Source organism: Chanodichthys erythropterus, chromosome 23 (genome assembly GCF_024489055.1).
Source record: "Chanodichthys erythropterus isolate Z2021 chromosome 23, ASM2448905v1, whole genome shotgun sequence".
Classification (NCBI taxonomy): domain Eukaryota; kingdom Metazoa; phylum Chordata; class Actinopteri; order Cypriniformes; family Xenocyprididae; genus Chanodichthys; species Chanodichthys erythropterus.
Window position 1 is genome coordinate 21016935 of NC_090243.1, and position 25487 is coordinate 21042421.

A 25487-nucleotide genomic window follows, 5' to 3' on the forward strand; every position below is an offset into this window, starting at 1 on the left:
AAATAAAATAAAGTTTTAAAATGAAAAAAAAAAAAAGAAATTAAATTAAATATAAATATAAATATTTGATGAACAATTAAAAATGCTGCCCTGGCAACTAACTGACATCAAATAATTTAAAGTACTAAAATTATTAAAAATACAACTGAAATAAAAATCAATTAAAGCTGAATAAAAAAAAACAAAACAAGAAAAGCATACAATTAAATATTAAATTTAGCAGTCATGAATAAACTAAAGTAAACTAAAGTAAAACAATAAATAAAATAAAATAAAATGGCAACTAACTGAAATAAAATAAAGTACTAAAATTACTAAAACTAAAACTGAAAAATAAATTAAAGCTAAAAATAAATAAATATAAATGTCGAAAAGTATAGTTCTAAAATACAAACTAAAATTGAAATAAAAATAAATGAAAGCTAAATAGAAATAAAAAACTACTAAACATTAACAAAGCACATAACAAAATTAAAATTAAATATTAAATTAAGCAGTCGGGGTTCTGACACTGTAATATGGATCTTTATTCTACTCACTGTTATTGTCAACTAAAACTAATACATTTTCATTAATAGTAATAAAGCTGAAATAAATTATATATATATATATATATATTTAAAAATAAAATAATTGCCTTTGCAGCAGAAATATATGAAGTAAAACTATGGGACATGTTCTCGTGAGCTTCAGCCTTCATCACGGCTGGACAATCATCGTCCAGCGCCGGCGTCGGTGAGGTGTTGCTGTCTGAAAGCACACATGTGAGCGTCTGCGCTTCACTTTAATCTACAGATGACAGAGTCGATAACGCCGTCAGTCGAGCACAAACTAACGGACGCGAGCGGCTCCTCTGAACTCAACACTTGTACAGCTCAGCGGACAGAGCCGCATCGATCCCAGCGTCCTGATGTGACTCCCATAACGCACATCATGATCTCCTCAAACTCTAATCCTCGCGCTGTCACCAGTTCTGCAGAATACAGACTAATAGTGTGCTAAAATGTGCTGTTTCCCACAATGCAATGTGCTAAATGTGACCTTCCAGCAGTGTTACAAATAAAGGTGATATCAATGGACATTTTTATGCAAGAATATTACAGTTTTTAGCTTATATTTGTCTCTTTTTATTTTCAGTAACAGCCTGATTTAGATTGATTTCAGAAGTCATTGTATTTAGTAATTTTTTTAATATTTGATCAAAATAAATTTATTTTTAAATATATCATTTATATGTATACACTACCATTTGGGGTCTGTAATTTTTTCTAAAAAATGTTTTTTAAAGAAATTAATGCTTTTATTCTTTAATAATGCATTAAATTGATCAAAAGTGACAGTAAAAATTGCATTTTACTATTTATTTATATAGAAAACAGTTATTTTAAATTATAAAAATATTTTTTTACTGTATTTTTGATCAAATAAATGCAGCCTTAGTGAGCATATAAGAGACTTCAAAAACTTTCAAAAACTTAAAATATTTTTTTAAACTTTTGAACGGTAGTGTACATTTAAATAAAGGTATAGATATAAACATTTTAATAATATAATATAAAAATGGTGAAACATTTTTTGAACAGTGTATATATATATATATATATATATATATATATATACACACACACATACTAAATAATAGCACTAATAAATAAATAAATAAAATTAATCAGTTATTTTTTCAAAATTACTTAAAAAATATTTTTCAAATAATTCGTTGTTTATTTTTATAATTTAAATAAATAAATACACTTTTAATCAATTTATTTATTTTGAATTATTTAAAAATATTTTTAAAAAAATATGTATTTATTTTATTTAAATTTAAATAAATAAATAAAATGGATCAATTACTTTATTTTGAATTACTTTTTAAATATTTAAAAATATATATTTTAAAAATAATTTATATATATTTAAATATATATTAAATTTTAAATAAATAAATAAAATGGATCAATTACTTTATTTTGACGTTAAAAAATGTTTTTAAATAATTATTTATTTATTTTTATAATTTAAATAATTTCTAATTTTTATAATTTAAATGAATTGATTAAAATAAGCTTTTAATCAATTTATTTATTTTTTAATTACTTTTTAAATATTTAAAAATATATATTTTAAAAATATATATATATATATATATATATATATATATATATATATATATATATATATATATATATATTTATTTATTTATTTATATAAAAAATATTTTATTAATTATTATTATATATAAAACACAACAAATAAGACAGCGTTGTTTTATCAGTAAGTCAGTCACGCTCACCAGGTTCCCCACAGACAGCATCCGGTTGAACTCATCCGTCATGGGATAGTGTTCCAGAGCCATAAAGAGCGTGTTGAGAACGATGCAGATAGTGATGGCCAGATCCAGAAAGGGATCCATCACCATGATCTTCATCCACTCCTTCACCTTCAGCCAGCCGGGGCAACACGTCCACACCAGGTACTTGTGGGCGAACACGTACCAGCACGGGTGACACTTCTGCTGCGCCTCCTCCAGCTCTGTCAGCCAACGACACACACACTAGTAAAATTACAGGTTCATCTTCTTATCAAGAGCCACATGTGGCTGTATGTTTCTTAATAAGCCATTTAGATCACTCTGTTGAGTATTATCAGTGTAAAAACAGCAGTAAATGCTTTTTTGAAACTTAAAATGGTTCTTCTGTGGCATCAGACCACATACAATCCTGGCTTTTATTAAAATCAAGTGCTTTTTCAGCCATTTTACTAACTTCAACCATTTTGTGCATCAACCACACAGTCTTTTTCCTAAACCCCGCCCCCCAAGACATGTCAGCCAATCCAATGTCAGTAAACCTGAAAGTGCACAATGATTGACAGGCATCTAAAGTTTCTGATTGGTTCTCCACGGACTCTCCAAGACTCTCATTTCACTGATTTCTGTCAGACTGGAATGATTTTATACATGATATTAATGCATTAAGTGCACTATAATATAAAAATGGACTGTTTACCTGCCTGTGTGAATAAATTCAATTTAAAAAGTACACAAATAAAGCAATAAACCATTAGAGGTTTCGTGTTACTGTCTAATTAGCTTTCTGATTGTGTTTTTGCCAAAAATCTGCATTCAATAACTGTTAGACAATGTAAACATAATTTACAGCTCAGCACTGAAGTTCTCATGGCTTGTAGCGCCACATGAAAAGGTCACGATGAAAGGTTAGCATGTTGTTTTTCTACCCTACTGAGGTTGAATCACACTTGACAAGCGAGGTTGTGTGTTTAGGAGGAACCTGTAAGCGTTCTAATGAGAAATGAGACAAAGATGGACATTTTGTGGATCTAGATTTGGCTCTGCGGCAGTAATGTGCCAGTAACTCCTGCGATGAGGCGCTGTGGCGGTGTGATGCTCCACAGCGGGTGCAGTCGACCTGTCAGGCTTTATTTCATCCTCCACAAGAGAAACTGACCAACAAACAGACCTTCAGTTCACACCACCGTCACCTTAACACAGCAGGAACAAACTGAGCACGACGTGAAACGCTGTTTTTCTGAGTTTTAATGTTGAATCATGAGATGTATTATTTTTTATGATTATATATATATATATATATATATATATATATATATATATATATATATATATATATATATATATACATATTTAAATTATAAAAAATTATTCAAAATAAATTCATTTATTATTTTTTTACTATTTATTTAAATTATAAAAAAATAAGTAATTAGTTTTAAAATATTTTTAAAATAAATAAATTAATTAAAAGTGTATTTATTTATTTATTTAAATTATAATAATAATAAATACTATTTATAAATAATAAATAATAAATATTTTAAAAATATTTTAAAAAAATAATTTTAAATAATAAATTGTATTTATTTATTTAAACTATAAAAATAAATACAATTTAAAAAAAATGTAAAATAAATTGAGTAAATGTTTATTTATTTATTTAAACTATAAAAATAAATACAATTAAAAAAAATGTAAAATAAATTGAGTAAATGTTTATTTATTTATTTAAACTATAAAACATAAATACTTATTTTAAAAAAAAATTAAAAGTAATTCAAAATAAATTAATTGATTAAAAGTTTATTTTTTATTTAAATTATAAAACATAAATAATTATTTTAAAGAATATTTTTTAAATAATTCAAAATAAATACACTGATTAAAAGTTTATTTATTTTAAATTATAAAAATATATATTTTTAAAAAATATATATTTTACAATTATTTTAAATTAAATTAATTGTTTAAAAGTGTATTTATTTATTTACATTATTAAAAAAAAATATTATAGTATTATTAAGTATTTTTAAAGTAATTCAAAATAAATTATTTGATTCATTTTATTTATTTATTTATTAATAATATTATTTAGTGTTTATGTATTATTAGCAATCACAGATTTGATTTGTTGATTTGTGTACATTAATTTCCTTTTGTCATAACAAATAGATATGTGAATTTCCATTTTGGAATGATTAAAATTGCGTGCAGTATAAAATTCAGACCCTGAACAATAAAAATATGGTGAAAACCATGATTACCACAGTACTTTTTTGTAAAGGGTGCATCTGAGTATTTTTGCAATATGGCTAATCCAGTGTCAGCATACTTATATAAATCAGTAAGTGGCTAGCAATCTATCATACACGTATGTAAGCATCACCTGACATAACACGCTCATTACAGTAAATTTGGCCTGCTGCTGTCCTGCCGTGTCAGCTTTCACATGCGTGATAATGAGGATTGACATTTTCTTATGCTAGCAGATCTAAACTCAGACCCAGTGAGCTCAGGCCTTCTTCTGTTAGCAACTTTTGTGCTGACCAATCAAGAGTCCAGAAAAGACTGGAAAAATATGGGCCATTTTTGTTCATAAATGACATTTCATTAGCGGTGGTGTCCTCTAGTCAGGAGCACACTATATGTACGATACAAAACAGTCTCCGATTGACTTTTGATGAAGTATCCTGATGTTTTTCCTGATAAAAAGAGCCCCCTAATCTCATGTTTCTCAGTGTTTCTTTAGTTTTAGGGGAAAAAACATCTCAACTGTGTTCAGATTTGATAAGATATATAGTTTACAGTCATCAAATTCTTCCATGATCAGATCTGTAACTGTTTTCATTCCTCCTAAAGAATTTTATAAGAAACATGTGATACGTAAATTAACAAAAGTTGCGTTTACCTCCAGTTTTAATACATAAAAATTCAAATTTCTGTAGTTTTGTTATCTGAGGGCCTTCAGAAACATTGTAAAGTAAATCAAAATACAACTTTATACTAAACATTCATAAATCAGCTGGCTTGTATAGTTATTTTTTTTTTTTTTTCCAGCCAGGTTTAAGACTCATTCACATCAAGGATGATAACTATAGCGATAACTATATTTGTGGCCACATCGATGATGGTCGATATTGTTCTGTTTATTATAAACATGCACTGCAATTTTGTCGCCTGGCGCTTTAAATGCTTGAGCTCGTTAAAGTCAGGTGGATTCTGATTGGCTGTCAATGTTTTCATCGTTCATCAGCTGATAAAAGTGATATTCTGTTTATTCTAATTGCGCGCTGCAATTTTGTCATCTGTCGCTTTAAATGCTTGAGCTCGTTAAAGTCGGGTGGATTCTGATTGGCTGTCAATGTTTTCATTGTTAATCAGCTGGGGGAAAAAATGCTATGAAATTGATATTGTTATGTATTGTATTAAAAGCGCGCACTGTAATTTTGACGCCTGCCGCTTTAAATGCTCGAGCTCATTAAAGTCAGGTGCATTCTGATCGGCTGTCAATGTTTTCATCGTTCATCGACTGGCAAAATCGCTATGAAAGTGAAATCGTTCTGTATTTTATTAAAAACATGCATTACAATTTTGTCGTCTGTCGCTTTAAATGCTCAAGCTCGTTAAAGTCAGGTGCATTCTGATTGGCTGTCAATGTTTTCATCGTACATCAGCAGGAAAAAATCGCTATGAAAGTGAAATCATTCTGTATTGTATTAAAAGAGCATGCTGTAATTTTGTTCGCCTTCCGCTTTAAATGCTCAAGCTCGTTAAAGTCAGGTGCATTCTGATTGGTTGTCAAATGTTTTCATCGTTAATCAGCTGGGGAAAAAAACGCAATGAAAGTGATATCGTTCTGTATTGTATTAAAAGCGTGCGCTGTAATTTTGTCGCCTGCCGCTTTAAATGCTCGAGCTCGTTAAAGTCAGCTGGATTCTGATTGGCTGTCAATGTTTTCATCGTTCATCAGCTCTGAAAGTGATTCCAATGGTATCGTTTCTCTGCGTCACTATCATTACAGCTGTGTTGCAGACTTTCCATATTCTCACAGAATTAGAATGATTATTAAAACTTTATTATTATAGTTATCGTCCTTGTCGTCCCTTTACACATTTCGCAGCAGGAACATCGCAAACAAGGAAAATTAATTTATCGCTTGTTTTTGTTTCTACATAAACTTCTACAGGCGGTAGAACACTCTCTCCTGATGGGCATAACAGATTTGAAACTGCGAGGACATTCTGTTACGTGATTATTTATTCGCTGAAACGCTCAGGGAAGAGTCTGGCTTCTTGTGCCGCCCAGGTGATGTCACAGTCTGGCTGTGCCATGATGAAGCAGCAGTGGGGAGGGTTACACCTTTCCTCTGAATAACAACAGCGAGCGGCGTCTCGGGGGACGATATTAACCGCGAGCAGATGGAGACACTTCTCCTGTCCTCGCACGCATGCACCTTGCAGAAAAAGATTGTGGATTTTATGTGCATATGGAGTTGTATCAGGGCTCATATCTCATCGCCGGCTCGTTTGCGACCGGTGTTGGTTTGTTTTTGTTAGCTGTCAGGCGGTGTGTTTTACCTTCCATGGCGTCAGTAATGTAGCTGGTGGCGCTCAGGGCCCGGTCTCGGCCCTCCTGGGGCAGCTGGGGCAACAGCATGCTGCTCAGCTCATTGGTGGAGTTGTGCCCCTGTAAGACCAAACACACCATTCACATAAATGATAAATGGCTTCATAATGAAATAAACAAGAGCAGACTTGTAGAATTCAGTGGTTTCTCTTTCACTTATATTTATTCTACAATGTTTTTCATATAAAATGTAATATTACAATGCAGTTTTACAAAACAAATAAATAAACATAGTTGGTTTGAGGTTGCAAGGGTGGTTGCTAGGGTGTGGCTATGTGGTTGCAATGATGTTGTGGGTGATTACAAGGGCATTGCTAGTGTAGCTGTGTAAGTGTTCTCAATGATTTTAGACAAACAGCTACGTGGTTTCTAGGGTGACTACTGGTTGCCTGGGTGTTACTATGTGGTTGCAATTCCAAGGGCACTGCTAGTTTTGCTGTGCAGTTGCTAGGGTGTTGCTATGTGGTTGTGATTCCAAGGGCACTACTAGTGTTGGTATGCAGTTGCTAAGCATTCTAAACTATTTTAGACAAGCAGCTATGTGGTTGTGATTTCTAGGGCACTGCTAGAGTTGCTGTGCAGTTGCTAAGTGTTCTGTTTGGGTGGTTGCTAGGGTGTTGCTATGTGGTTGTGATTCCAAGGGCACTGCTAGTGTTGTTATGCAGTTGCTAAGCATTCTAAACTATTTTAGACAAGCAGCTATGTGGTTGTGATTTCTAGGGCACTGCTAGAGTTGCTGTGCAGTTACTAAGTGTTCTGTTTGGGTGGTTGCTAGGGTGTTGCTATGTGGTTGTGATTCCAAGGGCACTACTAGTGTAGTTATGCAGTTGCTAAGCATTCTAAACTATTTTAGACAAGCAGCTATTTGGTTGTGATTTCTACGGCACTGCTAGAGTTGCTGTGCAGTTGCTAAGTGTTCTGTTTGGGTGGTTGCTAGGGTGTTGCTATGTGGTTGCTACGGTGTTGCTGGTGATTTCAAGGACATTGCTAGTGTCACTGTGCAGTTGCTAAGTGTTCTGAACCATTTTAGACAAGCAGCTATGCAGTTTCTAGGGTGAGTGGGTGGTTGCTAGGGTGTTGCTATGCTGCTGTGATTGCAAGGGCATTGCTAGTCTTGCTGCGCAGTTGCTACCAGTTTTAAATGAACACCATTTCTGGTGTTGTTTTGCAGTTGCTAAGTGTTTTGAACAGTTTTAAGCACACTGCAATGCGGTTGCTAAAGTTCTTGGTTGGTTGGCAGGGTGTTGCTATGTGGTTACTGCGGTGTTGTGGGCCATTGAGATTGCTAGTGTTGCTGTGCAGCTGCTAATTGTTCTTAATGATTTTAGACAAACAGCTACGTGGTTTCTAGGGTGACTGGGTGGTTGCTAGGGTGTTGCAAAATTGCTGTGATTGCTATTGTTGCTATGCCCTACCTTTTCTGAATTATTTTATGCCCGTTGCTATGGAGTTGCTAAGTGGTCTGAATGATTTTAAGTTCTAAGGCCATTTCTGGTGTTGCTTTGCAAGTGCTAAGTGTTCTGAATGATTTTAGACAGTTGTGTGGTTGCTGGGGTGTCTGGGTGGTTGCTAGGGCGTTGCTATGTGGTTGCTACAGTGTTGTGAGAGATTGAGATTGCTAGCGTTGCCGTGCAGTTGCTACCTGTTATGAATGATTTTGAGCACATTGCTATGTGGTTGCCAGGGTGACTGGGTGGTTGCTAGGTGGTTGTCAGGCACTACTGTGTGGTTGTTAGGGCGTTTAGATGGTTGCTTCTGTGTTGTTATGTGGTTGTTACAGTGTTGTGGGCGATCGCAAGGTCATTGCTGTGCAGTTGCAAAGTGTTCTGAATGATTTTAAGCACATTGCTATGTGGTTGCTAGGATGACTGGTTGGTTGCTAGGTAGTTGCCAGACACTATGATGTGGTTGTTAGGGTGTTCTGGATAGCTCCACACTCAATTCTCTCTTATATTATGGTCTCTAGATATGGCTCAGCAAACACTGTATTTTATATGCAATATTGACTTTGCTAAAAACACACACATTAATTACGTGCATTTAAAAATCAATTCTGTTTTGTGCAAAGCAAAAGACTAATAAAAGCAGCTATTAACCATGAGCAGAAAATGCCTTAAGTGATAATGGGTGTTTTGGGAATGTGATCATTTTTGTCAAACGCTTTTATCCATGTGTTTTCCAACCGTTTGCTGGAAGAGCCTGATTCAATTGTTTTAATATGAGGCCTTTGAGTCAATTATATGATTTCTGTCTGTTACAATGACCCTCTGATTATATAATGTGTTTTTGATCGCAGGTAATCAAAGGAATGACGCAGGAGCGCTTCGTCGTGGCCCACCATAACGCCCACTCCTGCTGTTCAGACGAGTGGGAAACACCGCTGTGTGTGTGTGTGTGCGAGGAGACGCCGCAACTCTTATTCAACATCTGTTGCTACGTAACCATGACTACATCGCCAAGACAACAGGGTATCCATGCCTCTGACACACAGGCCAGACAGTTTTCAGACTCCTTTATGAGAATTTCAGATTTCTTGGCATGACGCTGTACTTCCGTTTCATACAAAAGGCTGAAAATTATGAACGTTCACTCCACATAGGAAAGAAAAATCCTTTTAATATATCAAAAAAGATCTACATTTTCTAGATCTACTACACCTAGACAGCAATGAGATTAAAGTGAGAGCCAACTTAAAACATTTAAATTTTCAATATTTCAAAATATTACAGTTTTTACTGTATTTTTGATCAAATAAATGCAGCCTTGGTGAGACTTTCAAAGACATTAAAAATTGTACCAACCCCAAACTTTTGAATGGTAGTGAATATGTAAATATATAATTGATTTCAGTTTATTTTATATTTATATATTTTGGTAAAATTGTAAGTAATTAATCATTAGATAATAGCAATAATTTAATAATAATAATTGTTGTTATTATTTTATTATGATAACAATAATATTGACAATATTAGTTATGCAGTCCAAACTCATGAGATCTCAATATGAACATATTCATTAATTTCTCATAATCTGAGCTGCTTCAGCGACTTGCTACTAAACATTTCACCCCCCAAAAAATAAAAGAAAATAAATGATTTTGCATTAAAAATGCAGCCTATTTTTACTTATATATACTTATATATTTACATTCTAGTGTGAAATATGATTTTTTTTGTCAGATTCCCTCCATGCAATATCCTTGATAACTACTGTGAACATCATCAAATTACCGCTACATTGGGCTTAATAGCTGATAATGCAAAAATGTCTAGACAACACAAAATCTATATTGCCTGTTGACTGACTTATTAAATTAAAATAACCTCAGTCTTTGTATTAGAATTGTTCCATTTGACATGCAGACAAATGAACATTTGCCAACAAGAAAAAAAGAGCAGAAGAGGTGGAGGTTATATAACACTAATCATTACACAGCATGTTTTCAGTCGGCCAATAAAAGAAAGGAACTCGTCAAAATCAGCTCAGAAAAGGCAAGAGCATAATGCATGTTATCAATGTGACTGACAGCTACAGAAGGACTGACTATATGAAAATAACACACACACAGCAGTAATGTTAGTCTTTGAAGGAGATGAGGTGCTTTCTAGGAGTCTTTGGTTGTAGGAGTATTTTTCAACCTAACATCTTTAACCCTGGGTTAGACCATGTTGATGAGTGAATCTCAAAGAAAAATGTCTGAGTCATATTTTACCAAATTCTTATTACTATAATAATGTTTTAAATGTATAAAATTTTGATTTTTTTGTTCATCAGAATGTAAAAAAAAAATCTTCCCAACTATAAGCCTCAGTTTTATCATTTCTTCTTTACATTTCGGGGTGAAATAAATAGAAATTTACTTTTTTTTTTTTTTTTTTTTTTTTTTTTTTTTTATGAGCAACTGATTATTTAATTGTTTAAGCCTCTGATAATCATAACGGAGAAGCATTTTTAATTATTATATTGTACATTACCATTCAAAACTTTGAGATTTACTCATCAAGGACACATTAAATTGATCAAAAGTGACTTTTATAATGTTACAAATTATTTTTGTCTCAAATAAAGGCTGATCTTTTGAACTTTATGCTCATCAAACAATCCTAAAAAATAAAATGTATCACCGTTTCCAGAAAAATAACTGTTTTCAACATTGATAACAATCATAAATGTTTCTTGAGCAGCAAATCAGCATATTAGAATGAGTTCTGAATGATCATGTGACACTGAAGACTGGAGTAATGATGCTGAAAATCCAGCTTGTCACAGAAATAAATTATATTTTAAAGTATATTATAATAGAAAACGGTTATTTTAAATTGTAATAATATTTCACTATTTTTACTCTTTTTATTGTATTTTTGATCAAAAAGCATTACAGACATTTTAATATATTTCAATATTTTAACGAAAATATATTAAACAATCACTATAGCAATAATCTATAATCTAAAACCATCATATAAATTAACCATTTATTGGCGTAAACGACTGACAAATTATGTAGAAATGTGTAAAGAAGTATCAGACAAACTTCTAATAATTGCACTGTAAATAAATATTTTTTGAAGGTTTTAGTCTTTCTACTTTTTGTGAAATAGCAACTAGCAATTTCTGAGTGATTTTTATCTTTTCATTTTCATCCCTTCACAAGATTGACTCATTTCTCAACAGGAGAAGATTCCAGCAGCGGTACTTTATTACAAATCAATCATGCTGTTTCCAATTGCCAGGATTCCACCTTGACCAGTCCTGCTCATTTGATTAGAAGCATAAAGTCACTTACGCTTTCCTCTTTGACCTTCTCCATTGTGCAGGTGGGCAGTTGCAGAGGAGACAGCGGCCCCTGGCCTGAGACGCCGTTCTGGTCCATGGCTACGAAGAGTTTTCCGTTGATATTGAGGCTGGGAAAGAAGAACTGGGAGCTGTGACTGCATGTGCTCTGCGCGCTGGTCCGTCTTCTGCTCCAGGGAAGTGCCAGTGAACCTTTGCGACTATCGGAATCTCCGTGATTGCTAAACTCGTCGTCGGCGAAATCCACCTCCGAGTCTTTGTTCTGCGGCCGGAAGTTGAAGATGCTGACCTGACTTTCCCGTCTGGCCCGCAAGGAGAGAGTGCGGACCAGCAAAGAATGCGTTTGCTAGAAAACAAGGATGAGATTTGTGACTTTTGTGAATAAATGATAGAATTTTGTGTCAACTGTTATTACAAATCCACCTTCATCCCCTCTATAGTGTCAAGCTTTGCTGATTTGTCGTCTCCTGTCGTCCCTTCTGACAGCGGCCTCGAGCTTTTCCTCCGGTCCAGATTCCCTTTGCTTTGCGAGGAGAACGGCGACACGTCAGCGGTCAAGATGGACTCGGTTTCTTGTGCTTTCTGAGCAACCTGAGAGACACCGGACAAAAAGCTGTAACTATAGTCACAATAGAGCAGAATTTCTTGTATGTTATTGCTTGAATCAGGGATTCACACACTTTTTGGTCAGCCAACCGGTTTCAGACCACACAATATCAGCCCGATTTTGGCACGATCCATTGTTATGTTTCACCCGATTAACCAGGGTTGGAAATTAACGGGAGCTTGGAGCAAAAATGCCACAAAAATTAATAAAAATGCAATTTTTATTATTTATAAGCAATATCACATGAGCAAAAGTGCGGTTTTCCTGAATATCAGCAAGTTTACAAATGTTCTGATATTCTGCTTTGTCCTTGAATGAATCAGCCATTTTGAATGAATCATTTGAGTGAATGATTCAATGACTCTCTCGTTAACACAGGAATTTGCCGCCACCTACTGGCGGTTTTAGTATCATTTAATTTTAGCTGAAAGATGAAGATTGAATGCTGTTTTTGATTTCGGTTGTAATTTTAAAAAACAATGGCTTCAGTAGCTATTGTTTGTTTACGCCCTTGTTTCTGGAATCTCCGCCTTCTCGATGACATCACACATGTCATTAAAGATGGCAAGCAATGATAGGTTGGTAAATTGCATAATCTGACACTATCGTAAGAGACGAAAATATTGAGTAGTCTGAAACAGGCAATAGAAGTAAAACATTTATATGAAGTAAGAACAAAAATTTAAAAACATTCTTATGCTTACGTTTCTCTGATGTTGGTTGATGGTCACATGACATGAAAGTAAACAGATGAAATATTTTATCTTTATTTAGTAAGTGTTTATGATATATAGGGCTGCAGATTATATTGCAATAATTCTGTCATATATTGCGATTTGATAAACATTTCACTATATTTCACGATTTTTAGTAGTGATAAGTTTTAGGAACCCAATCAAATTTAATAAGATTAATAGTTGTTATTATTAGTAGTAGTACTAGCAATAGTAGTAGTTTTAACTCTAATGATAAAAATGAAGAAAGAAATAATGCATTTCTGTTGTAAATTAAAATTTTACTGTAAAATGAATATTAATGTGGTTATACTATAATATACATTTTATTTTAAGTTATACCACTAATATTTATGTCTTAAAGTCTTCACTTTTATACATTCAAACCCTTAACATTTCAAATTCATTTATTTTATTTTATATATTCTTAAAGATGCAGTAAGTGTTTTCTGAGAAATGCTGCTGAAATTGGATCAGACCGAGCACCAAAACACACTCGTAGCCAATCAGCAGTAAGGGGCGTGTCAATTAATGATGGGGGAGGTGCCTGTGCTGCATAATGTGTTTGTGAATTTGTAGGCGTACTATCAGGAAAGGGGTGTGATCCTTTTAGGTAAGGGGCGGGGCGTGTTTGTTTTCGTGGTTTCAAACATCAACAGCATTTCTCAGAAATTGCTTACCGTGCCTTTAATTAAACCACAGCATTTGATTTGATAACCTCACTAAGTTATATCACGATTTTAGTTTTATTACGATTACTTGTGCAGCCCCATTCATTTATTTTAATGTTATTTAAATAATTATTAGCATTCCATCATCTCATGAACCCTCGTTTGGGATGTGAATGGATAATGAAAAGCTGATTTTAATGGTGACCTCGACATACCTGCTGCTCCTTCTTCAGCTGTTCCATGGCGAGCTGAAACTCTTGTTCTTTCTGCAAGGCTTCAGCGATCGTGGCCTGGTTCTGCTCCTCATACGCCATGGCCACCACAGCGAGGATCAGATTCACCAGGTAAAAGGAGCCCAGGAAGATCACCACCACAAAAAACACCATGTACGCTTTTCCCGCGGAGCGCAGAGTCTGTGCATCACAGAAATAGCATTTGTTGCAATAGCTTTTCACAAGATTCTAACTAGTGATAGACAGATGCATTTGAAATCAATTATTTTGAGATAATCTGACATAAACAGGTTTGTTTTTGTTTTTTGGCCAATGCAGTTAAAATCTGCCAACAGTGAATGGAATTCTGTATTTACATATTCACTACAGTGAATTAAAAGAAGACTCTTTTGCTCACCAAGGCTGCATTTATTTGATTAAAAATATAATAAAAACTGGTAAAAATGTGAAATATTTTTACAGTTTAAAACAGCTGTCTTCTATGTGAATATATAGTAAAATGTAATTTATTTCCTGTGATCAAAGCTGAATTTTCAGCATCATTACTCCAGTCTTCAGTGTCCAGAAATCATTCTAATATCCTGATTTGCTGCTCATGAAACATTTCTGATCATTATCAAGGTTGAAAACAGTTCATATTTTTGTGGAAACTGATATATTTTACTTTTCACCATTTATTAGAAATCTTTTGTACCATTACAAATGTCTTTAGTGTCACTTTTGATCAATGTAATGCATCCTTGCTGAATTAAAGTATTAATTTCTTTAAATACTTTTGAACGGTAGTGCATCTCAGTTGCTCTAAGTAAATTAGAGGAAAAATCATGGCAGACGTTTAACGTCACGTAATGAGAGAGAACTGAGAGAATACTGACATGATGATAGAGGTTTTCCCAGTAATCTTGTGTCATGAGTCTGAAAAGGGAGAGGAAAGCCCATCCGAAGGTGTCAAAGCTGGTGTAGCCGTAGTTTGGGTTTCGTCCAGTCTTCATACATTCAAAACCATCTGGACATTTGCTGCGGAGAGGAGAAATAACTAGTTCTTAAAGAGCCATATTATGCCCTGCATGTTTTAAAGCGTTGATGTTGTTTTTGGGCTCTATTAGAGCAGGTTGATTATTTTCCTCATATTCTCCATTGTTGCAGCTCCTCTCTTCCCAGTGTGTCAGTAACGCTCTGTTTAGTTCCTGTCTCTATGAAGCCCCGCCTTCTGAAAAGCACAATGTGCTCTGATTGGTCGGTTGGAGCAGTGTGTTGTGATTGGTGTTTGGGAAATGTCCCGCCACTTACCATAACCGCCAGTTTCAACACACTACTAACTAACTCAACCAGGCCCTGCCCCTTTATTCTGTGCATGAATTATTAAAATGAGGAATTTTGTGAAGAAAACTCAAGATGGAGGCGTTTCAGGGAGTTCAGAAACACTGACACTGATATAGAGAAGACTTTTTCCTGCTCAAACAGCGACAATAAACACACGTGAAAAAGATGAACGTGAATAGGTGTCCTGAAGGACCTTTAACATAGACATCAAAGGTGAGCGATCTTTGAACACTTCGTCTTTGACTAACTGAGAGGCTGGTGGCGCCAGCGGTTCGTGTCTGTGCCCGTTTCTGAGGCCCCTGCCAGCCGTCTTTTACCAGTCGCTCCCTTCGGGAAGGCGGCAGGCGGCTCTCAGCAGGCTGGCATGCTGAAAGTGTGAGGGTGCGGGTGACGGGCACTATCGCACTCAGACACCTCACCGTGTCCCTGAAGGACGTGCTAATGGACGGGCCCCACTTCAATTCGATTTGGACAGGGGCCCTCGGACCCCAGACGCACTGATATCAACTGCGGTTTCCTTTCTCGTGTGGGCACATGATGAACATGTTCTCTGACCCAGCTTATGCTTACAACAAACTTAACCGGAAAAAAATAAGTGATAGTTCAGTTGTCAATGTTTTTTATTGACAGTACAAAAAAAAAAAAAAAAAAAAAAAAATATATATATATATATATATATATATATATATATATATATATATATATATATAGTATTATATTATATTATAATTTATATTATGTTTTTAAAAACATTATTTTGGTCATGTTTCTAGGAAAAGAAATAATGGAATAAATGATACTTAAATTTTTAAGTTGTTTTTTTATTATTATTGATTATGCAGGTATTTTTATTGAGAAAAAATACAACGTTTTCATTATTATTCATTATTTATCAGTATTATTTCGGTATGGTTTTAAAATCAACATTTAATCAGTATGTTTGTCTTGTTTTATAGGAAAAAACTTTATCAGAAAAGAATAATGGATTAAATGATTGTTCAATTGTTAAAGTTTTTTATTATTGTTTGTTTTTTTACATAAAAAATACCTTTTTAGTATTATTTAATTTATTTAGTATTATTTCATCATGATTTCAACAATACAACAATTTTAGAATTATGATGAAATAATACTGATTAAATATTGATGAAAAAATATTTGTATTTTTTTAAGTGAGGTAAAATAAATAAATAAATTATTACTTTTTATTGATTATGTAGATATAGTTTTTATCAACAGTAAAAAAAAAAAAAAATTTATTAATATTTAATCAGTATTATTTCATCATGTATTTTAAAAGTAATTTCAGTATTTTTGTCTTCTTTTCCAGTATAAAAAAAAAAAGTAATGAAATAAATTATTTTATTGTTATTGATTATGTAGATATGGTTTTTATTAACAATAAAAAAATGAAAAAAAAACATTTTAATTAATATTTAATAAGTATTATTTCATCATGGTTTTTTGTTTTGTTTTCCAGTAAAAAATAAAACATAATAATATATTTTATTTATTATTATTAATTGTGTCCTAGTTTAAGATGGCAATAACTAATGTAATTAGTTTTGTTTTTGTCTAGTTTTCTAAAACATCCCTAAAACATTATGCAACATACTAATACTTGATTTCAGAGAATGAATCTTTTTACTTTTTTCTTGATTTAGTCAAAGAATATTCTCTAAAAACGAGTCTTGTGCAATTTCGCTTTATAACGAACCTTGTTTTAAGGATGTTTATGAGCAGAAATGCCGAATCTGCCACTGGATCTTGTATCGGCTCCATCAGTGATCTGTATTGTTCAGTTGTCATTGAATCACAGCACAGAGTCACTTGGAGAATTTGTCAAAGAAGCCCCTCTCAGCACACTGGCAGCTGGGATCGCATTGCGGGGACACAAAGCATTTTAACATGGTCTATTTCAGGCACTAGAGAGTCCCTCTGCCCTGTTAGGGTCCCGAGAATAGGAAAGGCGGATGGACTTTGGGAATTTCTGTTGGTGCCGTTTGTGTAAACCAATATGCAGGCCTGTGTGTTGTTTCTGTATCGCTGCCCTGTTTGAATAACTGTTATGTTGTTATGAGCCAAGATGTACTCAAGGTTTCTTCCTTTGGGAGTCTGATCTCTGAATGCTTCTGCCGGGATCAGATGGCAGCTCTGATCAACTGGATTGACACGGGCGAGATTAAACGTATCAGGATAACGGAATACAGTAACAAAGAGACAAAGAGAGCTCGGATGACGAGCCATCGATGCTTTATTGTATGAAGATGATGCTGATATATTTAGGAAAAGTAATATAGACGACCAGGGCTTGAGTTCGGTTGGCATCAGCTTGATGCCAGGAGACAAAAGCCACAGTTTTTCATTGCATCATCTCTGAATAAACTGAAGACACTGTAAATGTTTGACCAAAAAAAATGCATTTTCAGAGCATTATCAAGATATGTATTTTGAATATTTTCATAAGGCTGAAAATAATGTTTCCTTTCGAGGGAACTTGCACTGTGTTGGGACGCAGTGTCTCGTTCCCTCTCTCAGGGAACTATGGTTATAGTCATAACCTGAGACGTTCTTGCAACATCATCCAGCCCTACTAGACACCAGGACCAACTAAGAAATATCACTGTTTTCCAAACTTTTCTTTTGGCAAATGCTCCCGAGCATATAGGAGGTGAGTGGAGGAGGGAGTTCATCAGAAATCCCGTGTAGAGATCCAGTAGTTGGCAGCGAGCCGCAGATAGAGCGAAGGAGACTTCAACAGAGCGCCGTCCACCCCTCAAATAACAGAGGAGGTGAAACGAGGTGAACGGCTTCTGTTTGAAAGCGCCGTCAGCCTTCAACTCAGGTTTCCATCCAGGTTCACAAGGTGACCAGAGAGCTGCGCCTGCACACTAACAATGGCTAAAATAAGACCGCTGGATTAATTGACTTAATTGATCCCCGAGGGAAATAAACGAACAAGGGAAACAAACACACTGACATGAAGAACGGCAGCATTGAATAAAGCCATGTGCTGTATGACCTACACATGGAGATATTAATCATACTGATAACAATGAAACAAGAGTGTCTCTTTCAGGGCAATAACATGTGCTTCTCTCAAACATTAGAGTGTATAGGCCATATTTTTATTTAGTTTAATATATATGTATGTACTGTATGTATGTATATGTATGTGTGTGTGTGTGTGTGTAAATAATATAATATAATAATGTATTATGTAAATAATATATACTGTATATAATTATATACTACATTAGACAATATACAATGTATATATATATATATATATATATATATATATATATATATATATATATATATATATAGTATATTACACACACATATATACACACATATATGTGTTATATATATATGTGTGTAATATACTATATATATATATATATATATATATATATATATATACACACACACACACACACATATATAGTATATTACACATAAACATATATGTATATACAATATATGTGTGTGTGTGTGTGTGTGTGTGTGTGTGTGTGTGTGCGTGTCTGTGTATATAGTCTAGTGTAGTGAGTATATATATATATATATATATATATATATATATATATATATATATATATATATATATATATATATGTGTGTAAATGTACATATATATAGTCTATATATATGTATGTATACATGCTATGTACATATGTGTGTGTAATATACTATATATACGTGTATCTTATATACTATATACACACACACACACAAATATATAGTATATTGTAGTATATTATACATACATGTGCATTTATATACAATATATATGTATGTATATATGTGTGTATATATATATATATATATATATATATATATATATATATATATATATATAGTTATTGTAGTATGTATATATACTGTATATGTATGTATGTGTATGTGTACATATATACAGTATATATATATATATATATATATATATATATATACATACATAGTCTAATTTAGTATATATGTATATACACTATATATTACACACACACACACAAACACACACACACACACACACTCACACACACACACACACACATATATATATATATATATATATATATATGTAATGTATATGGGTATATAAATATATATAGAGAGAGAGTATAGCGGTTTATTACACATACACATGTATATATAAATTATAATATGCTATATATACAGTGTATATGTTTATGTTTATGTACGTATGAGGTGCAGATGATGCTGAACATTAACTTTTTTTACGACTAAGAAATCTGACCATTAAAAAGCCATTAAGCTGTTAGTCTGTTAGATTTGGTCGCATATTACTGAGCTATTCTGAGTGAACCTTTAGTTCCATGTGAGTGACCTCTCAGTAAGCATCATTAAGGTCAAATATAGTGCTTTCAAAATACAGCCTAATCACAGTTTATTAATAGACTCTTGTTTTAATGAATGTCCACCAACACCCTATAATTACCACGACATTTTAATCGAGATGTTTGGAGTTCCAAGAAAATCACTGAGTGATAAAATTGAGCTCTCAGTCGGCATGAGTGGCCACTGTTTGAGCTTAGATGAAGGTCAATGATTACGTGTTGACGTCCTCTACGAAAATATTTATATACCACCATTAGCAGACAGTGGAGCGAATTATATAACGCTGACTGAGACCGTTTACATTGGTTTTGTGTTTCTAACAATAGAAACGAATGATATGTATTATAAGATGTTATATGACTACATTTGTCCATTTTGTGACAGTAACAGATTTAGTGTCACAAAACTCTACATTACAGTCACAGCGTTTGTGCACACAGATTTACAAATGTTCAAACTGAGTTGACCGGGAGTTGTTTCTCTCATAGTACGCACTAGGAAATCTGTGCTGCGTTCGAATATGTTTACTTGCATGCTATATAGTAGACGAAAAACAATATGTGAGTGCAAATTCACAGTACTCATATAAGAGTAGGAAAAAAGTACCCGGATGACCTACTACTTCTGGTGAGATTCTGAAGTGTGCATATGATGGACACTTTACTATCCCATGAGGCCATGGGAGAGGACTTGTGACTCAACTGACGCTGTAGGTCACATGGTGGATGTAGTTTTACATAGTATGCAATTTTGGATGCAGCACTGATTTGTTTTTTGCAAATCAGTTCGTTCGAATCAATTTCATGTAACGAATCAATTGCATCTTATTTTGTTAATGGTGCAGTAAGTGATTTTTGAGAAACGCTGTCAAAAGTGGTTCGGACAGAGCACCAAAACACACTTATAGCCAATCAGCAGTGTCCATTCATGATGGGGGAGGAGCCTGTGCTGCATAGAATGTTTGTGAATTTGGGGGCGGAGCTTTCATGAAAGGGGTGTGATCCTTTTGGGTAGGGGGCGTGTTTGTTTTGGTGATTTCAGATATCAACAGCGATTCTCAGAAATCACTTACTGCACCTTTAACAGCTGCAAATTTTCTATTAAGTATTTTTGTCTTGTTTTCCAGTGCAAATATCTAAATATTATTTAGTCAAGTCAATGAAAATGACTTAATATGGTATTAAGTCTTGTTTTCTGGTAAAAAAAAAAATATGGGTTTAGAAAAATGAAACTTGTTTTCCTTTGAATTAACTTTATTTTTTGACCCCATTGGCAGATATTTGTTATTGTTTTAAGCTTCATTTTGAAACATTTCTGACTTAATATCTTAACCCTGTAAATGATTTATTGGTTGTATTTAGAGCAAATTTATATGTGCAAATGTTGTTTAATGTAATAAGCTACTTTTTGCTACCCATACAATTAGTTGAACTCCTAAGTAACTAGTAACTTGACTGTTTCAAAAAACATCTTCCGAACACTGATGAATCTGTTTTGCGAATCCAGTTGACCCTCGTAAAGCGCTGAATAAACCACAATCCCTTTAACAGGCATGTATCACACCTTCTAGACAAACGTTGTCTCAGTTTCCAAGCGCTGTTTTATCAGAGGTGGACACGCGTCTGTCTGTTTGAGGCCTGTTATCACGCCGGAAGACAGACGGATTTGTCCTTTGTGTCTTTCTGGCTTCGGCCAGATGTTACAATCAACATCTACAGGCCACGTCGTAATTCATACCAACGGCCCATTAGGCAGAGAGACCTTCACATCCGCGGCCCGATAACTCAGAGAGAGCATCTCGCACTTTCCATTACATGTTCAATATATTCCACTGCAAAAATGCTCTGGATTTTTGAAATATCACGTTATCGATTAGCACTCGCTTTTAAGATAATGTTTTATCCATTTGATTCTTGTAGAACGAGTGCAGCTGCCGGCGACGGAGGACTAACTTTCCAGACGCTTAGACAGAACATGTTGCAGAGCCTCGAAACATTGAATCCCACAGAACGGCAATCGAGGAGTGAAATCCTAGAAGCATCAGAGAGATAATGATTTCTCCAAGTCCATTAAAGTCTGGCTATTTTTTATTTTTTTATTCAAAAAACGCTGCTCATTTTCTTCAAAAACAGGCCTGGAGTGTATGAGACCGAAGATGGCATGACTCATTTAAGTTGGTTCTCTTGTACCACATGTTTATCAGTGAGTTCTTGAGGTTCCCACGGGGAGAGTTTATGTAAGTAGAGATATGACCATGAGCACATACTGTACAAATCCCTCAAGAGGAGACGCTTTAATGCGGTAATGTACGGCCAGCTGCCATACGCTCGCACACACTCATATACAATCAGCAAACATATGCGCTGACATTCCTCTGAGCTATTTCACACTAGCAAGTTGTCCATCATACTGGGATTATTATATTTATTCAGCACTATAGAAAGGAATACAGACTCTAGCTTTATACATTTCATTTAAACTGCACAGTAAAATGATTTTCTAAAGATTATTGGAGTGTTTTACAATAATATTTCAGTCTTTCTAATTCAATTTAATTCATTGTTTTACATGCTGTTTCTTTGTGATTATTTGTGAATTACTGAGTGAAAATCTGCCTTTTTTTCAGCGTCCTTGTATTATTGTAATCCCTGATTGGATTCAATAAAATCTATGAAAAATCAAGTAAAAACAGTAAATCTTTAATATTAATACTCACATATTACAGCAAAAATAAACATGAGAACAAATTATTATTAAAACTGTATTTAACAACTATTTCTTAACTATTTGTTTTAAAAAAAATCTATATTATAAAACAAGTATTGTATGGAAGCTCGTTTCCGCCACTGAATAAAAAAATAAAAAGGTAATTGAGACATTTTATCTCACAATTCTGACTTTTTTCTTTGCAGTTGTGAGATTTAAACTTGCAATTGTGAGATATAAAGTCAGAATTGTGTGATATAAAGTCAGAATTGCGTGATATAAAGTCAGAATTGCGTGATATAAAGTCAGAATTGCGAGATATAAAGTCAGAATTGCGTGATATAAAGTCAGAATTGCAAGTTATAAAGTCAGAATTGTTAGTTATAAAGTCAGAATTGTGAGATATAAAGTCAGAATTGCGAGTTACAAAGTCAGAATTGAGATATAAAGTCAGAATTGCGATTTATAAAGTCAGAATTGTTAGTTATAAAGTCAGAATTGTTAGTTATAAAGTCAGAATTGTTAGTTATAAAGTCAGAATTATTAGTTATAAAGTCAGAATTGCGAGTTATAAAGTCATAATTATTAGTTATAAAGTCAGAATTGCGAGTTATAAAGTCAGAATTGTGAGTTATAAAGTCAGAATTGTGAGATGTAAAGTCAGAATTTGCGTGATATAAAGTCAGAATTGCGAGATGAAAAGTCAGAATTGTGAGATGTAAAGTCAGAATTTGCGTGATATAAAGTCAGAATTGCGAGATGAAAGATCAGAATTGTGATTTATAAAGTCAGAATTATTAGTTATAAAGTCAGTATTGCGAGTTATAAAGTCAGAATTGTTAGTTATAAAGTCAGAATTGTGAGTTATAAAGTCAGAATTGCGAGTTATAAAGTCAGAATTGCGAGATGAAAAGTCAGAACTGCGAGATATAAAGTCAGAATTGCGAGATGAAAAGTCAGAATTGCGAGATATAAAGTCAGAATTGTTAGTTATAAAGTCAGAATTGCGAGTTATAAAGTCAGAATTGCGAGTTATAAAGTCAGAATTGCGAGATATAAAGTCAGAATTGCGAGATGAAAAGTCAGAATTGCAAGATGTAAAGTCAGAATTGCGAGTTATAAAGTCAGAATTGAGATATAAAGTCAGAATTGCGATTTATAAAGTCAGAATTGTTAGTTATAAAGTCAGAATTGTTAGTTATAAAGTCAGAATTGCAAGTTATAAAGTCAGAATTGCGAGTTATAAAGTCAGAATTGCGAGATGAAAAGTCAGAATTGCGAGATATAAAGTCAGAATTGCGAGATGAAAAGTCAGAATTGCAAGATTTAAAGTCAGAACTGCGAGTTATAAAGTCAGAATTGCGAGATGAAAAGTCAGAATTGCGAGATATAAAGTCAGAATTGCAAGATTTAAAGTCAGAACTGCGAGTTATAAAGTCAGAATTGCGAGATGAAAAGTCAGAATTGCAAGATTTAAAGTCAGAACTGCGAGTTATAAAGTCAGAATTGCAAGATGTAAAGTCAGAATTGCTAGTTATAAAGTCAGAATTGCGAGATGAAAAGTCAGAATTGCGAGTTATAAAGTCAGAATTGTGAGTTATAAAGTCAGAATTGCGAGTTATAAAGTCAGAAATGTGAGTTATAAAGTCAGAATTGCGAGTTATAAAGTCAGAATTGTGAGTTATAAAGTCAGAATTGCGAGATGAAAAGTCAGAATTGCAAGATGTAAAGTCAGAATTGCGAGTTATAAAGTCAGAATTGCGAGATGAAAAGTCAGAATTGCAAGATTTAAAGTCAGAACTGCGAGTTATAAAGTCAGAATTGCGAGATGAAAAGTCAGAATTGCGAGATATAAAGTCAGAATTGCAAGATTTAAAGTCAGAACTGCGAGTTATAAAGTCAGAATTGCGAGATGAAAAGTCAGAATTGCAAGATTTAAAGTCAGAACTGCGAGTTATAAAGTCAGAATTGCAAGATGTAAAGTCAGAATTGCTAGTTATAAAGTCAGAATTGCGAGATATAAAGTCAGAATTGCGAGATTTAAAGTCAGAATTGCGAGTTATAAAGTCAGAATTGCGAGATATAAAGTCAGAATTGCGAGATTTAAAGTCAGAATTGCGAGTTATAAAGTCAGAATTGTGAGTTATAAAGTCAGAATTGCGAGTTATAAAGTCAGAAATGTGAGTTATAAAGTCAGAATTGCGAGTTATAAAGTCAGAATTGTGAGATATAAAGTCAGAATTGTGAGTTATAAAGTCAGAATTGCGAAATGTAAAGTCAGAATTGCGAGTTATAAAGTCAGAATTGTGAGATATAAAGTCAGAATTGTGAGATATAAAGTCAGAATTGTGAGTTATAAAGTCAGAATTGCGAGATGTAAAGTCAGAATTGCGAGTTATAAAGTCAGAATTGTGAGTTATAAAGTCAGAATTGTGAGTTATAAAGTCAGAATTGTGAGTTATAAAGTCAGAATTGCGAGATATAAAGTCAGAATTGTGAGTTATAAAGTCAGAATTGTGAGTTATAAAGTCAGAAATGTGAGTTATAAAGTCAGAATTGTGAGTTATAAAGTCAGAATTGTGAGTTATAAAGTCAGAATTGCGAGATGAAAAGTCAGAATTGCAAGATGTAAAGTCAGAATTGTGAGTTATAAAGTCAGAATTGCGAGATGTAAAGTCAGAATTGCGAGATATAAAGTCAGAATTGCGAGATGTAAAGTCAGAATTGCGAGATGAAAAGTCAGAATTGCAAGATGTAAAGTCAGAATTGCGAGATATAAAGTCAGAATTGTGAGTTATAAAGTCAGAATTGTGAGTTATAAAGTCAGAATTGCGAAATGTAAAGTCAGAATTGCGAGTTATAAAGTCAGAATTGTGAGATATAAAGTCAGAATTGTGAGATATAAAGTCAGAATTGCGAGATGTAAAGTCAGAATTGCGAGTTATAAATAGGGATGTCCCGATCACGTTTTTTTGCCCTCGAGTCCGAGTCATTTGATTTTGAGTATCTGCCGATACCGAGTCCCGATCCGATACTTAATAGCCTACGTAAAAAAGAATAAAGAAGAGCGAAAAACAGATCCAGGAACAGTGCTTTTCAGGTTTTTCAGGTATC

At 33.6% G+C, this 25487-nt stretch overlaps 1 protein-coding gene across 2 annotated transcripts in view; it reads right to left on the minus strand.

Moving 5' to 3' along the window:
• Positions 1–25487, minus strand: part of scn5lab (sodium channel, voltage gated, type V-like, alpha b) — a 201226-nt gene that overhangs the window by 88475 nt on the left and 87264 nt on the right. The window contains exons 9-14 of one of the 2 annotated variants that reach the window (XM_067377647.1): positions 14855–14996; positions 13962–14159; positions 12158–12325; positions 11727–12080; positions 6889–6997; positions 2294–2532 (exon numbers count right to left, since the gene is read on the minus strand). In XM_067377647.1, the coding sequence (XP_067233748.1) occupies positions 2294–2532; positions 6889–6997; positions 11727–12080; positions 12158–12325; positions 13962–14159; positions 14855–14996 (1210 nt within the window). Of the gene's footprint in view, positions 1–2293; positions 2533–6888; positions 6998–11726; positions 12081–12157; positions 12326–12414; positions 12461–13961; positions 14160–14854; positions 14997–25487 lie in introns of those variants that run through there. The other variant, XM_067377646.1, reaches the window with a different exon arrangement.